The sequence below is a fragment of the Epinephelus moara genome, chromosome 20 (assembly GCF_006386435.1).
Source record: "Epinephelus moara isolate mb chromosome 20, YSFRI_EMoa_1.0, whole genome shotgun sequence".
Taxonomy (NCBI): Eukaryota; Metazoa; Chordata; class Actinopteri; order Perciformes; family Serranidae; genus Epinephelus; species Epinephelus moara.
In genome coordinates this window covers 6,417,080-6,433,139 of record NC_065525.1, presented here as the reverse complement: position 1 = coordinate 6,433,139, position 16,060 = coordinate 6,417,080, and the positions used below count along the sequence as shown (strand labels likewise).

At 38.9% G+C, this 16,060-nt stretch overlaps 1 protein-coding gene across 1 annotated transcript in view; it reads left to right on the top strand.

The window, feature by feature from the left end:
• The first annotated feature begins 2,047 nt into the window (after nt 1-2,047).
• The window catches only part of dkk3b (dickkopf WNT signaling pathway inhibitor 3b), an 18,360-nt gene continuing 4,347 nt past the window's right edge, over nt 2,048-16,060 (top strand). Inside the window, exons 1-5 of the mRNA XM_050072293.1 lie at nt 2,048-2,337; nt 3,061-3,156; nt 3,437-3,517; nt 11,841-11,933; nt 14,528-14,672. Of these exons, the coding sequence (XP_049928250.1) occupies nt 2,143-2,337; nt 3,061-3,156; nt 3,437-3,517; nt 11,841-11,933; nt 14,528-14,672 (610 nt within the window). The 5' untranslated portion in view covers nt 2,048-2,142. The remainder of the gene's footprint in view (nt 2,338-3,060; nt 3,157-3,436; nt 3,518-11,840; nt 11,934-14,527; nt 14,673-16,060) is intronic.

Sequence of the window (16,060 nt, the reverse complement as noted above, 5' to 3'; positions counted from 1 at the left end):
CTCTGACCATCCCATGTGTTGCTATTGTCTCTCTTGAATGACATATGCTTTAGTGATGATTGGATCTTTAAAAGATTTAAATTTCTATTCTAATCCTCAGTTGAAGAAAAAACGTGGCAGAGCGTCGCTCCTTTGCAACAGCAGCACTAGGCCAACATGTACTGACAAGGACTCAGTGCACAAACCCACTATTTTAAAATTTCCCGTGGAGAGAGTATCTCGCTCCAACTTCCTCTTCTTTGTTCTGAAAATGTTGGCATGCCAACATTTTACAAGAGTAAATACAGCAAAGGCTGAACGGAGCAATGAGTAACAACCCCACCTAGTTTTAAGATTACTGCTGTGGTGGAAACACTACACAGATCAAGGTAAAAGTCTGTCAGAGTTACTGTTAGTTCTAAAGGTACTATACCACAAGTTTTTGGTGGAAACAGGGCTATATGGGCTGCTGCATGTCAAGAGAAAAATGTCCTCAGAACAGTGAGTTGGACATGCAACTGTTACATGTTGCGCCATGAAAGCAATTGGAGATAAAACCACTGACAACTTAACCATGTGTCAAGATGCTCCACCAAGGGCATAAATATAGACAGTGCAGGCAGTGCAGTTGCACTGGGCCCATTGGGTGGGGGGCCCTTGAGAGTGATTTCCACCTCAAAAATACAACAGTACAATATAAATTATGCTGTCAAAGTAAATGCGTTAATAACGAGGCAAGGTAAATTCCTTCTAACACCACAATTTTTTTTGATGCGTGGTTAATGCATGTACATTCTGTAATTATGGTCCACCCGTTTGGGAAATTAGGAAGCTATTCAGCAGTTATGTTGTGAATGGTAAGCAGAAACAAACCTCCGGGAGCAGAAATTGATAAAGAAAGGGGTCTTTTGAAAGGCAAATTCAGCTTCAAAGCCCTGCCAGATGCTTCTCTCCACAAGACTAGAGTTATTTGCATCTACTGTTGATGTGAATTGAGTTACCACCTGAGTATGTCAAGCTGCTTAAAAAACAGGGGATGTTTACATTTTACATTGTGTTAGTATTACTTAGCAATGTTACATTCAGGCCAAAATGTCCATCTGTTGTTGCTTGTTGGGCTTGAGTTTGCCATGGTATGCTTTCAGCATATTTTTTTAACATGCAGTACCTTTACAGTTATTCTGGAGAATAAACTGGACAGTATTTGTCATTGTTTTGGATTGTTGCAATAACAATAATAATACATTTGCATAAAGCAAGCATTTTTTTTTTAAAAGTGCAACTATGAAGAATAGTGTGTAGCCTATATATACACGCACACACACACACATAAATATAAATTATACATATAAATTTGTATAACCCATTCATGAATTATTTCTTGTCATATACAGACCAAAGACATATAAAGATGGGTTATAGGCTATATGTTGTTACTGTCCACTGTAAGGAGATGATACAATATGAGGTAGCTAGTTCTGACACTGGGGTCCGTCATAACTACGTGATGCTACTGTGACCCTCTCCCCTACCTGAAGAGTAGGTGTAGCCTAAGTAGGTGTAGGTGTGGTTGAGGCATGGCTCTGCTGCCATACCTAAGTTAACTATATAATTGCCTGCCATGAAATAAAATGAGGACATTTCTGCTATCACTTTGTGATATTGGTTCTTCAATATCACAAACATATTGTATAACTAAACATTTAACATAACTATAAATTGTATTGTTATGTATGTGCAAAACTGTGCAAAAGCTATGAAACCAATTAAGTTGTTACCTCGCTGTCTGCCTCTTCCTGTAAACTGCACTGGCGTGTATGATGACTAACTTGTGAATGTGTGTGAACTTCTCTTTACAAATCACATCTGGTAATCCCTGTCCAGCAGCTTTTGATCTTTTTCTAACATTGTTTTTACCAGTGCACAAGTCTAAAAACCTCCCCATTAGAAGCTGTTTGATTTTGACATATACTTCACGAAATGCAGTTTGAACCTTTTCCACGCCATTAAACCCGATCCGTTCCACTTTATATCCAGACCACTATACCACTCCTCAGACTTTCCAAATAAAACGGATCCAGCTGTGTGCGGCTGTGCGCCCTCAGTGCGTCACACTGCTCCGCTGCTCGGCAGACAGGCAGACAGAGAGGGAAGGAGGAAAAGATGTCCGGTATCATGCTGCTGTTAGTATCTCTGAGTTTGTGCTTGTTGTGGGCGACCGACGGCGCGGCGCGGAGCGGGGCACTGATCCTGCGGGACGCCCTGGAGCGGGGCCCGGCCAGTCTGAACGACATGTTCCGAGAGGTGGAGGAGCTGATGGAGGACACCCAGCACATACTGGAGGAGGCTGTGGACCAGGTCTGCGTCATATTTTATTCATTCATACAAGGACAGAGTTGTATAGCCTTTTTTGGAGGGGAAAGTGACATACAGCTCAAATAACCATGTATCTAGTCATTTATCACAGGACTACATGAAATTTACTAAAGCAGTGGAAATAATCGGTGTCAGTCACGTTTAATTGTTGTGGTAGTCTGGTTAATTTCGACTGTCAGACTGAGGTGTTGCAACACAACATAGTTTCCGTGTCTGCTTTCTGTCTGACTCATGTCTGAATGCTATTAATAGTCCTCATCATATTAGTAGTTGCTAAAAATGGATACTCTCCAATCAACTCAATAAAAGCAAAGCTAATACAGAATAACCCCTGAACTGTACACAGCCAATTTCTTTTTGTTACCAGCCGAGACTCCTGGAAGGCAACAGTAAGATCTGTTATTTTCCCCTGAACTGAATTTCAACAGGTTTAATAAATCAGCTGATGTTTCAGTAGCCAGTGTGTCTGGTTTTGATTATTTGTGAACTACTGGGAGGTTTCTTTTGGGAAGAAAAGGAGATTAATATCAATCAGTACATGCAATATATCAACAAACTCTTCACAGTTATAGCCACCTCGAGGAGTCATTCACTCCCTCACCATATGGAAATGTGATGTATGGACATGATAGAAATGCCATGTGTTTTGTTATATAAAGGATTTATGAATGGATCTCCCATATATCCTAACATTCAACCCAACAGATAACTACTGAGAGTGCTAAATCATCTTTAACGTCACTGGATCTGCGTTTGAACTACCACAATGAGTCTAAGGAGATGATAAAGGATGGAGACAAGGTAGGGGTTAACTTAACTGAGGACATGGTAAAATATGCAACTGTCAGACATGTTTTCATGAATGAAGAAAACAAAGCTTTTAGTTATGCCCCTCATTTTCACATGGGTTCAGGAATGGGCCGTAGAGTTGTTAACAATGAACACGAAGACTGTGATAGTTATTACAGTTATTGTAAGTTTACCCCCCCCCTTTTCCTTTGACTTGAATAAACCATAGAAATACCACAGTAATTGCTATCCTGTTTGAGGTCTGATACATGTCTCCCTTTGCCATTTATAGGAGACCATAAATAAAACAGGAAACCTTCATACTTCACACATCCGTATGGAGATTTCTGGCAACTGGAACAGTATGGATCATGTAAGTCTTTTGCCTTCCCAGTTTGGTGTATGTGGAAAAAAAATATGGGCCTAATGCATTCTGGACTAACTTTCCTGGTAATTTAGTTTCACTTTATCCTGATGCTCACATGATTAGTACAATACAAAATAGCCGAATGAGATATAGTTCTTATGATATAGTTCTTTTTTGAGCATACAGCAGTGTATTTGGCAACCCAGTCACCAGAAAACATATTGGCCTTGTATGTTACTGCAAACCATGCATAGGTTACATTTGCACATTATTAAATAGCCGATACACTGAAACTTTAACAACACTGCACTAAACGTGGTTAGGCTTAGGTGCAAAAACTACTTGGTTATGATAAGATTAAAAGATCAAAAGATGAAATACTATGACAGCGATGTCTCAGTAAAGAATAAACCAGTTTTTGTGCCACTATGCCTGCTGGAACAACAGTGATGGCTTGCAACAAAATACCCACGTTTGGGCACTAAAAATCTGCTGCAAACACAGCAATGACTTAGCAACAAAACAACCATTGTTGTTTATTGGCTTCGAACAATGGTCTGCAGTTATCAGCCGTCTCACCTAAGTGTAAAGCAGCGATGTCTCAGTAAAAACCAAAACGGTTTTCATGTTTCTAGGCCTGCTGGAAAAACATTGATGGGTCGCTACAAAGTACACACATGTGGGCGCTGAAAAGCCATTGGAAACACAGCAATGACTATGAACAAAACAAGTGTTTTTATTGTTTATTGGTCTCGAACTGTGGTCTGCAGCTTGGTAGCCGTCTCACCCAAGTGTCACGCCATCAACCGCACCCAGTTTTGGGGGCACAATCCCCGCTGGAAAAGCAGCAATGTCTCAGTAAAAAACAACTGCTTTTTATGCCACTATCCCATTATAAAAAACAGAGATGTCTTGGTAAAAAAAACAGCCACTATTTGTTGCACTATCCCTGCGGGAAAAAAAATCCAGCAATGGGATTGGAAAACACCCACATTTGGGGGCTGAAACTTTGCTGGTAACACAGGAATTAGTCACCAAAACAAAAAGAAAAAAAAAAACGGGTTTTGTTGTTTATTGGTCACCAACAGTGGTCTGCAACTTGGCAGCCTTCTCTCACCTAGATGTCACGCCATTCACCATCCCCAGTCTGGGGGCCACATTCGCTGCTGGAAAAGCAGCAATTCTCACTGGAAAAACAACCATATTTCATAGCACAATCACCGCTGAAAAAAAACTATTAAGAGTTGCTAAAAAATACCAATGTTTTGAGACTAAAAAGCTGCTGGAAAAAGATGCTGGAAACATAGTGATGGGTTGCTAATAAAACGACCAGTTTTGTTGTTTGTGGGGCTTGAACAGTGGTCTGTAGTTTGGCAGGCGACTCGCCTAGGTGTCACACCATCCACCATCCCCTCCACCTCCCAATGACAAAGTCAGCTCATACACTACGACACTATAGACATATTGATATTTTTATACATTACATTTCCTATGAAACATGAAAATGTAATTTATTTGTGGTTTACAGAATCATATGATGCCAACATTTTCTTCTGGCAACAGGGCTGGATTAAAACTACACAAAATAGCTGATGGAGACGTACAGTAGTTAACATGAGAGTGGGTTTTTTTTTAACATATAGCAATGCAACATGTTTGTTATGCTTGTCCAGCTGATAGCCTGTTGACTCAGGATTCCGGATGTGTGTGTTTGGTTTTCAGGCAGAAACACGTAATCTAACTGCCCCAGTTTCAGACCAAATGTTTTTGTTTTAGTAGTGATGATACAAACTTAAAGGCAGGATGAAAGCATGAGTCATTATGTTTTATCAACAGTCATTTGTTATATTTAATTCTCATCTCCAAGTACTTACTTTAAACATCTTGTTTCTGCATTACAATTTTCTCTTCTCATTTTGTAAATATTCACAATGTCTGTAAGAAGAGACTGAAAGGTGGAGTGCTCTCTGAAACTGTGGCGGTATTGTCTCAACTGGTTTTATAAAGAATGAGATCATCCAGGAAACAGACCTAACATATACTTTTCACAGTTTCAGCCAACAGCAGGCCAGCTTGGATTGAGGTCATTATTGCTGCTTGCCGCCTGTTTGGCTATTTTACTTTACAACGGGGGTTTTGATCTTTTGCTTTCCTGGCAGCTGTACAGAAAGTGGTTATGTTAATAGAGCTTGCCGCTGGAAAAAATGCAGGGGGAAGCAAGTAAGCCTGCAAGCCAGGCAGGCAGGATAAGTTCTGCTCTTCTTAAATGACTAACTGTATAGAAATTCCCCCCTCTACAAGGAGACACACTTAAACTGCATTCAAGGAAGCAATTTATAGAAAATACCCAGTGAACATGTTTTTGACATCTGTGGCAATTATGTTTAGTTTTTGTTTAAAGTGATTCCAGTTAAAAATGCATCCTTAGTGTAATAATACTCATCTGGTAATTATGTCCCAACATCTTGTAATTAGAAAGCTGCTGTATCTCATGCTGACAAGATTCATTTCTTAGATTAGATTAGACTTTATTTTCCCAGAGGGATATTTGACTTCACAGTCTGTTCAAAACAAACAAAACAACACACAGGAACAATACAGAAAAAAACACAACATAAGAGACAATACACAGACTGTGATTATCAGACAACTGTCACATTCATGAGCTATTTTTGAGATAGTGACATGGCTGGTCAAATTATATTCAATGTTTGTCAACCATACCCAGTGTTTTTACTTTTGAATCTTGCTAGCATAAATTTAGCTTTTTGGCCAATAGCTGGGCCAAAGGGTTCTATGAGCTAAACGGACTAGAAATTCGTAGGCGGGTACGTAGGCATTGTCCCTTACTTGAGTTGCTTAGGCTGCTACAAAGGCATTGTTTATTACTTAAGTTACATAGGCCGCTATGTAGGCATTATCGCTCACTTAAATTATGTAGGCTGCTACACAGGCATTAGCCCTAACTTAAGTTAGGCTGCTACAGTACGTAGGCATTATCCCTTACTTAAGTTACATAGGCTGCTATAGGCATTATCCCTCACTTAAGTTGCACAGGCCTGTACATAAGCAGTATTCCTTATTTAAGTTACGTAGGCCTTAAAGTTGTTTTGATGATGAAAACTAAATTTCCTATCAACACAGAAGATTATTTTATGCATATAATGAGCGGAAATCGATACACTGTCACTGAGTATCCAAAACTGACACTATAGGGGGACCTAGAATGTCATAGTTTGAAGTTTAGGGCCACTGATCAAGCTGCTGTGTTCACAAATTGGAAGTGAGAATATGTTGCGAAGCCAAGCAGGTTTTTTTTCCAAGGACATGTAGGACATGACAGTGTTGAAAATATAAAATTCAGATTGTTATGTGGGCTTTAAGAAAAGTTAAGTCTCCAAACCCACGCTGAGATAACCCTGTTGATGATGTTCTCTTCAGATTTTTAGCTCTGTAAAACAAGTAGAGAAAATACTGGTATTCCTTTTTTTGATTTACTAACTTAAAGCTTGTACATTGTAATTCACAAATACATTTAGAGTAAGGCCTAAATAACAAATGATATTGAATATGACAGTCTGCCGCTGCCCATGGATGGATTACTGAATGGGCCTACCAGGCACAGGCCATGGGGCCTAAAGTGTCAGGGGCTAGGAACCACAGAGAGACACAGAATGACCTCAAAGAGACACAAAACAACCACAAGAACACACAAAATTGCCACAAAGAGTCACAACATCACAAAAAATGCATAACAACCTGTGCAAAGAGATGCAAAACAAAGAAAAAGAAGAGAGATAAATTGCACAAAGTCTGTGTCTTGCTCCTATGTAGAAGAGGTAGTAGGGCCTCTTAATTGTCTGTGCCCAGGAGCCAATTGTATCATAATCTTCCCATGCCGCTGCCCTGCCAACAAAGGCAACAAACATTTAGCAAAGAGAGCAAAACAGAGCGGAATGGCACAGTCTGTAGAAATAAATGTATTTCATTTTTTTGCTCCGTAACAAACATATTACGTGTCGATTTCCCCCTTTAGCTTTGTGTTGGGAATAGTGCTACAATCGATTGTGCACGAAAAAAACCTTGGTCACATGAAAGAACATTGGAACAGTCATTCAAGTTGTAATTTCTAGTCAGAAACTCTGGCAAGATCCATCTAGCTTGAGTTTGCTAACATAAACAAACCTGATGTCACAGCAACATGGCGGCGCACATAGTGAACTGAGTAGAATGACCATGGTGCTACCAATAACCTTCAAAAGAGTATGCAACAACACAAAGCAAGGTTTACCACCAACTGAGTGGCACTATGAAGACCAAGGAGCTCAGGTCAGGAACAAAGTTCTGGAGAAATACAGATCAGGGTTGGGTTATAAAGAATTGTTTAAAACTTTGAACATCCCTCTGAGCACCATTGAATCCATTATTATAATATGAGAAAAAAATGTGGCACCATAACAAACATGCCAAGAGAGGTCTGCCCACCACAACTCACAGACCAGAAGAGAAAGGCATTAATGAGAGACAAAAATTAGACTGAAGGTAACTCTGAAGGAGTGTCCATAGGATGGACCACGTTAAGCCGTTCACTCCAAAGAGCTGGGACTTATGGAAGAGTGGCCAGAAAAAAAGCCCAATGCTCAAACAAAGAAACAAGAACATGTTTGGAGTTCAGCCAAATGCATATGGGAGACTCCCTAAACATATGGACTGGTCATATGAGACTAAAATTAAACTTTGGCCACTCTCTCATAAAGCCCTGCAGCTCTGTGGAATGTACAGCTTTATGTGGTCCTATGGACAAATACTCCCATCTCTGCTGTGGAGCTTTCCAGCTCCTTTAGGATTATCTCTGTGTTGTCTCTCTAATTAATGTCCTTCTTGCCCTGGTCCGTGAGTACTGGTTGGCGGCCCTCTCTTTGCACTTTTATTGTGGTGCCATTTTTTTTCCACTTTGTATCAATGAATTTAATGGTACTCAGTGGGATGTTCAAAGTTTCAGATATATTTATAAAACCCAACTCTGATCATATTTTTCCAGAACTTTGTCCCTGACCTGTTCGGAGAGCTCCCTGGTCTTCATGGTGCCACTTGCTTGGTGGTGAACCTTGCTTAGCGTTGCTGCAGACACTGGGGCCTTTCAGAACAGGCGTGTATATACATATTGAGATCATGTGACACTTAGATTGCACACAGGTGGACTTAAAGTAACTAATTATGTGACTTCCAAAAGCAATTAGTAGCACCAGATCTTATTTAGGGGCTTCATGGCAGCTTCATAGCACATGCACACACCACTTTTCAGTATTTTATTTTTTCTGAATTTTCTGAAACAAGTTTTTTTAATTTTCACTTCACTAGCTTTGACTATTTTATTTAGGCCCATTACAAAACAGTTAAAATAAAAAATCATTTGAATTACGGGGGTGACAAGGGGGAGAATACATCTGCAGACTACTGTATACTATTTCCCTGCATTTAAGGCTTCAGTGATGAGTTACAGCTTAAACTACAGAGATTAAAACTAGAATGTGTCAAAGTCGGTTTAATTTAACAGCTAATTGAAGGCTTGGCTTAGCTAATTTCTCTGGAAATCACACAGGCTTAGATGCTTAAATTAGGTCTTTTGCTCAGTGAGTTGACTATGTTACTGTTCTCTGCAAAGTAATTGGTGGAAAATATTTTTATAGAAAGGTATACATGCTACTGGGCCTATGCCAGCGAAAAGAGCGATAAAAGCTGTAGTCATCTGGCATTTATTAAGCTAATTGCAGGGTATCATAGTGTGGTCCATATATGTAGCTTCCAGTGTTTCTCTGTTCTCTTAATAATATCTTATTTCATGGCAAATGCTACGGAAAGATCTTGTATATTTCTGCAAATATGTGCATACAGTACAGATGAAAGAATAAAAGTCTTCCTTTTTAATGCTTTGTGAAATGACAGCTTTATGAAACTGAATGTCTCAAGTAGAGGACAATGTGTTCTGATTTTAACATCAGAGATACAGTTATGAAGTAAGGATGTATAACTTGTAAAGATGAGTAATGATGAGAGATGAGACAAACAGATTGTGCTGTCAGGGTCTCGATCCTGTCTCTGACTTTAACACAGTCCAGTCAGTCTCAATAATGCGTGCTTTCAGGGACTTGGCTGTGGTTCTATGCTGATTTTCCAGAGACAGCACACACAAAGATAAAGACTGAAAAAGGGGGTGAGTTCACAGCGGGCCAGTGCTTTTTTTGGCAGACGCTGTTTCCTCTGACCACTGAAAAAGAGTTGAACTAAATCTCAGATATCTCATTAGCATTCCAAAATTTGACAAGAAAAGCCCAACTAAACTAGTCAGCTTTATGCTTCTGGAAAAATCCACCCTACAACTATTAGAATCTTCAACAAAGCTATATGCAGTGTTTTCTGCATGTTGTTACCCAATGTGTTGCATGCTGTACTTAATGTTCCTGCAGATCAAACAAACTTAATTTAACACCACATGTTTCCAGCTCAGCTCTGGTGGACTTTGACAACAGGAAATGTTTCAGAGATCTAAACATTTGGGTTTAGTCTCAAGCAGTGTTTCACACAGTCATGGTGGGAGTCACACAATGAGAGGTCACATCATAGAGGAGGTGAAGTTACTCTTTCCTTTACCCTTTATAGCCCCAGTAGAATGCAATCACAAGACCAGTCTCACCAGTTTGACCAGGAAATGTTTTATAAACAAACTAGAAAGAAATCTAGCATAGAGGAGAGAGGGTTGTAACAACTTGACATTTAGACCTTCTGTACAATTCAGATGTCACTAATGTTCATCAGACAGTTTACATGGCAACCCTGTCTCCCTCAGAAGTCATCAAAAAAATCGGCGCTTGGGCAATTACTTCCGACGTCAGACAGCAACAAAAAAGCCATCCTTTCACGTCGGCATGATAGGGGGAAACACGGTGGGACAACAAACAAAAGTTAGCGGGGTGAAAAGTTCAAGTAGGTTGGGTGGAAGGGTGGTGGATGGGTCAAACAACCACAGACTTTCACCTGGGAGATGGGTGTTGGCTTCCTGTTAGAATACTAAGCCAAAACCTGCTTTCTTTCTTAAATACAACCACATGTGTGTTGTTGGATGAAAAAAACATTAACTTGTGGTATTGTACAGACGTAGTGAGTTTATTTTGAAAGAGACTGTAGGTAAATGGTACATTTCATGTGTAAAAGTGTATTTTGAACACAGACAATACATGTAACAGGCTGAAGTTGACACGGCGTCCCAGAACGTTAACAACCAACGCAACCAGGGTACCTTACAAGACAAGGCTGGAGTGAGAATGTGTTGTAAAAGGAGATGGACTGTGGCTGGCAGAAACACAACATAGTCTGCACAGCCAACTATAGAACAGGTAGATTTTTTCTTGAAACATTTTAACTGTATTCTCATTTAAGTAAGAGTTTATTTTCATAATTTTACAGCTATTTAAAAAAAAAAATAAAAAAAAATTGTACAACTTTATTTTCAACTTTGCAGAGAACCCATATATGTGGGATATTGCTTGATTATTATTATCATTATTATTATTTGAACATTAGCAGAAATCTTACTAAAATACATATGAGCAAATTCAATTCAAGACCTTTATTTGTCCCGAGGGGCAATTGATCCTGCAAGAAAGAGGTAACTTCCCCAAACAAATGACAGAAATAAGGTTGAAAAGTAAGCTACGCCTAAATGTGTGTTGACACAGCAGAGATAACATTAAAAGAGAGAAGCTGATGAAGATAAATATGTGAAAGCATTAAAGAATACCTGAGAGCCTTACTGCAATATGTTCCATTATAGCCTATTTTTATAGTTTTTAATCATCATCTATCGCCTGAATTTTGTTTTTCTTCACGTAAATAAACACATTGCCACCATAAATTAGTGCATAAAACTTCACCAAAGACAGGAAATGACGTGTTTGACACTAAAAGTTTGGTGGGGGAGGAACACCAGACCCCAAATTTGTCCTAACCAATGTTTAAATGAAACCTTAGCCTATACTGTGGACAGCTGTTACTGTGATTAAAGGAAAATGATATTTGGTAGTGTAGCATATTACAGCCATTAGATGTTTGGCATAAATGCAACTACTTTGTCTTAAATTATAATAAATAGAACATCCTTCAGATGAAAAACTTCAACTTTTATGTTTATAAAACAGCAAAAAAACAGGCAGCTGATAATTTGACAACATTTAAACAAGTAAATCCTGGTCTACAGTCTGGTTTGACCCACTTTGTTGCATTTTGAATCAGTGCTCTGTTGCTGACTTTTTCTTTTTATCTCTCAACCAAGGAATGCATGGTGGATGAGGACTGTGGTGACCTGAAATACTGCCTGTATGAGATTGAGAACTCCAAGTGCCTCCCCTGCATCCCAACAGATATGGTGGGGATTCAGTCAGTCCTGTTTCTGTGGTTTGTTTAATTAAAGCTGTAAGGTTCAGTTTTTGATTTCAGCTATCAGTACTGGGAAAGAACATGTTACGCACATGTGACAGTAAGTACTTTTAGCAGTAAGTCTTGTAATGTCTTACTAATACGATTTCTGGTAAAATTACATTTACTATGTTAAGTAATGCGTTACCAAATTAAGTGTTTGCTCTTTTTTATTTTTTCCTTCACCATGCCACTTCCACCAGTGCGCCACGTGTGTGTGTGTGTGTGTGTGTGTGTGTGTGTGTGTGTGTGTGTGTGTGTCTTGTCATGTCCTTAGGGCTAAATTATAAAGCACATCTGGGTAATGCCAGATGTTTGTCAAATTAGCATGTTCAGTGTGTTTCCAGTCACATACCTACAGCGTACCTACAACAGTGGAGCAGTGCCAACACACCATCCTTGTCTTATACACAACTCTTTCTGTTGCTGTTGTAGTTAACTGGGCCATTTCATTTGTGCTCGCCATAGTGTGATTGACTGGCATGCCAATCCACTTGTTGTGATTAACTTAGCATTTTTTGTATTGTGTGTCATATGATGAAATATATTGATGCCTTCGTCTGCCTGCCCATCCCTATGTCCAGGCCTGTTCTTTATTTACCTGCACTCGTATAGCCCCTTTCTGGTCTTCTAACCACTCAAATCGCTTTAACACTACATGTCACATTCACACACTGGTGGCCGAGGCTACCATAAAACGTGCCACCTGTTAATCAGCTTACATAAACACACACTCACACACCCATTGAATAGCCATTGGGAGCAATCTGGGGTTCAGTTTCTTACCCAAGTTATTGGTGTCAAAGGAAAGAACAGATGACTCTACGTCAAGCCAATAGGATCATCAATGACTCCTCTAATGTTCTGCATACAGAGTACGAGCTGTTGCCCTCTGGGAGGAGATTTAGAGTGCCTTGTTGCAGATTGAACAGATTTAAGAATTCATTCATAACTATGTCTATAAATGTATAGACAATGTTTTTGTGTTCTTCTGTTATTGCTATATTTGGTGTATAATGTTGATTTGTTTATGTACTGTGTTGTATGTTGTATTGTTATGACTGCAGCATGGGTGTAGAGCCCAAGACAAATTTCCCATTTTGTAGGGCAACAAAGTTAATCTTGATCTTGATCAACACGTGGATTGGAGAGGGATCAAACTGCTGATCTTCCGATTAGTCTACCTCCTGAACCACAGCCGCCCAAAAGGCTAAAGTGTTCTATATCATCACACTGTTGTTAATATAAGCAGGTGATTTTCATACAAAGTGGTAACCACTGCATGTAAATTCATGAATGGACCACATCTGTGCTCTGGAGGAGAGCCTTTGTTAGGCTGTACAATATCGCCAACTACTGGTGTTGTAATGAACTGCAATAAACTTGAGCCTCTGTCCTTTGATAACCTACTTTGAAACATGACCCTCTTCCATTTTATAATGCCGAGTCATACTCCTGAGGTTATTTTGGAGAAAGTAATGCTAAAGTAGTGCAACCAGTAACACATTAGTCTAAACAGACAGTAATTCAAAGTAGCTTATTACTTTCAAATGATAGTACCTAGTAATATGTAGTTCAGTGCATTTTGAAAGTAACTTACGCAACGCTGTCAACAATTGATCAAGTGTCTGTGTTAAATGGAAAAGGTGTCATTCATAGTGACAATTAATTAGTGATAATTATCACCTGATTCTGCATTTCCCTCTAAGCTTTATGCAACGTTTCAGCCAGCAATCAATGGAGGCCAAAGCAGAGCTAAAATAAGTAAACATTGGACTTACATTCAAAAGGTGACTAAAAACATGGATCCAAATGTCTACATAGGCAGCTATTTACTTCATTACTTCAACTTAATAAGGTGATAATTAAGTGGCCAAAAAAATAGTTAATGGGGCTTTTAAGGTTGAACATGTGAGTGATAAGATATCAGCTGATCACTGTCAAAGTGAATGTAGAATGGGAAAATAGCCGTGATCAAATGAGAGCATGACTGAGAGAACTGGTTGCCACCGGTGGCATTGTTGTTGTGTGCCTTCTTTTCATTGTACTGAACCACTAGCATCAACTTTATGTATCACCTTCCCCATAAATCATTTGCATCTTCTCACAAACAGTATCATAGTTTCTTGGTAATAGTTTTCATCTTGGTTCACCTGTATGAACAGCACCCTCTGTCTGCTCAGTGCCAGAAAGCAATCTCGCTTTGTCCTGCAAAGAAACTCAGCAGCTGACCTTCCACGCAATCTGACCCACTGCTTCATAATGAAAAATAAAGTGTGGAGGCTACCAGTCTACGCATGCATTAATCACACAATGCAAAAAAGAAATAAATAAAACAATGTTAGATAACATGTCAATGCTGAACAGTAAAGCAGCATTAATGAATCAACTGTCAAGTGCCTTTTATGTGGAATTACTAAAAAGGGTCCAGAAAGATGAAAGATGATGATGGTACAACAATACATTAACCATCCATGTATGTAGCAACTGATCATGTGTGCTTTACATACTTATTTTCATATCTGAATGTGTGTCCCCATGTAGCCCTGCACAAAGGATGAGGAGTGCTGCTCAGATGAGATGTGTGTGTGGGGCCAGTGTACAGTCAACGCCACCAAAGGAACAGAGGGCACCATCTGTCAAGGTCAGAGTGACTGCAGGTCGGACCTCTGCTGCGCCTTTCAACGGGGTGAGCTTCAGCATTGACACCCTCAGAAACTGACCTGGATATGACATAAAACAAGATTGACTTACTAAACCTATCACAGTTAATGTCATATTCTACATATATACATAGAGTGCAAATACATGCTGTAGTGTATAGGGTTAGCTTTAACCCCAAACCATAACCCTTATTTTAAGTCAAGTCCGTTAAGCTGAGGTCAAATGAATGTATTATGTCTCTGCATGTCCTTCAGGTAAACTTCTTCTTTTTTTTTCTTAATTCAATTTTCTCTCATTTTTATCTATTGCATGCACAATAGTGTGGTATATTAGCACACATATCTTTTGTTGCGTCTCATATCCTTTTTTTTATGTTACTTGAAAATTTTCTGGTACATTTTGTTGCAACTGCTATTATTTTAAAATGGATGTGGGTAAACTGACTGGCTTAAAATGACAAAAAAACAAAAGTATTTTCTCACTAGAGACATGTAGCCATGAAGAGGCTTTTATTTGTCCAAGTTTTTAGGTATCTGCCACGGAGATTTCTGCTTCCACACCAATACAATGCACAGTGAGACGTTTAACCACTGGAGGTCAGCAAAAGTGAACTGTTCAGTGGAACAAACACTCAATGTATTGCCCCCCTCCACATATAGTATATGGTCAAAGATACTAAAGACCATGCAAATGGAAAACGTGAGGAAGACATTACTGACCATCACAGTTATTAAGAACTGACAGTCTGACATGGAAACAATAACAAGACTCTCTGACTGTTGTTTTTGAGGCATTCTGTTTTTGAGTTGTCCATCTGCTCTGCCCATGTTTGTGACCGCAATATCTCACCTTAAAGGAATTTCTTCAGATTTGGCACAAATGTCCACTTTGACTCAAGAATGAACTGATTAGATATTGGTGGTCTAAGTTCAAGGTTACTGTGGCCTTATGTTTGTCTCATTTTTGTGAATGTGATATTTTGTGGCCTTAGGAATTTCCTCAAATTTTGTTACCGTAGAATTATATGGTTCTATCTATGGGGTGCCATTTGTAAAGTGGCTCATGCTGAAAATAACATCAGCATTTTGCCGCATTTAGCTTCAAACAATGTTTAAAAAAGTGGTGTGAATTTTTTAACGTCACCTTTTACCACATTTACAGCAATATTTGTTAACTTACAAATATATTAAATAGTTAAATCTAAATGCTAAATCTAAATATTAAATCTAAATCTAAATGCTAAATCTAAATCTAAATGCTAAATCTAAATCTAAATATTAAATCTAAATCTAAATGTTAAATCTAAATCTAAATGTTAAATCTAAATGTTAAATCTAAATGCTAAATCTAAATGTTAAATCTAAATGTTCTGGGTGAAACTAAATATTTAGCTAATATGCAAATTCACACTGC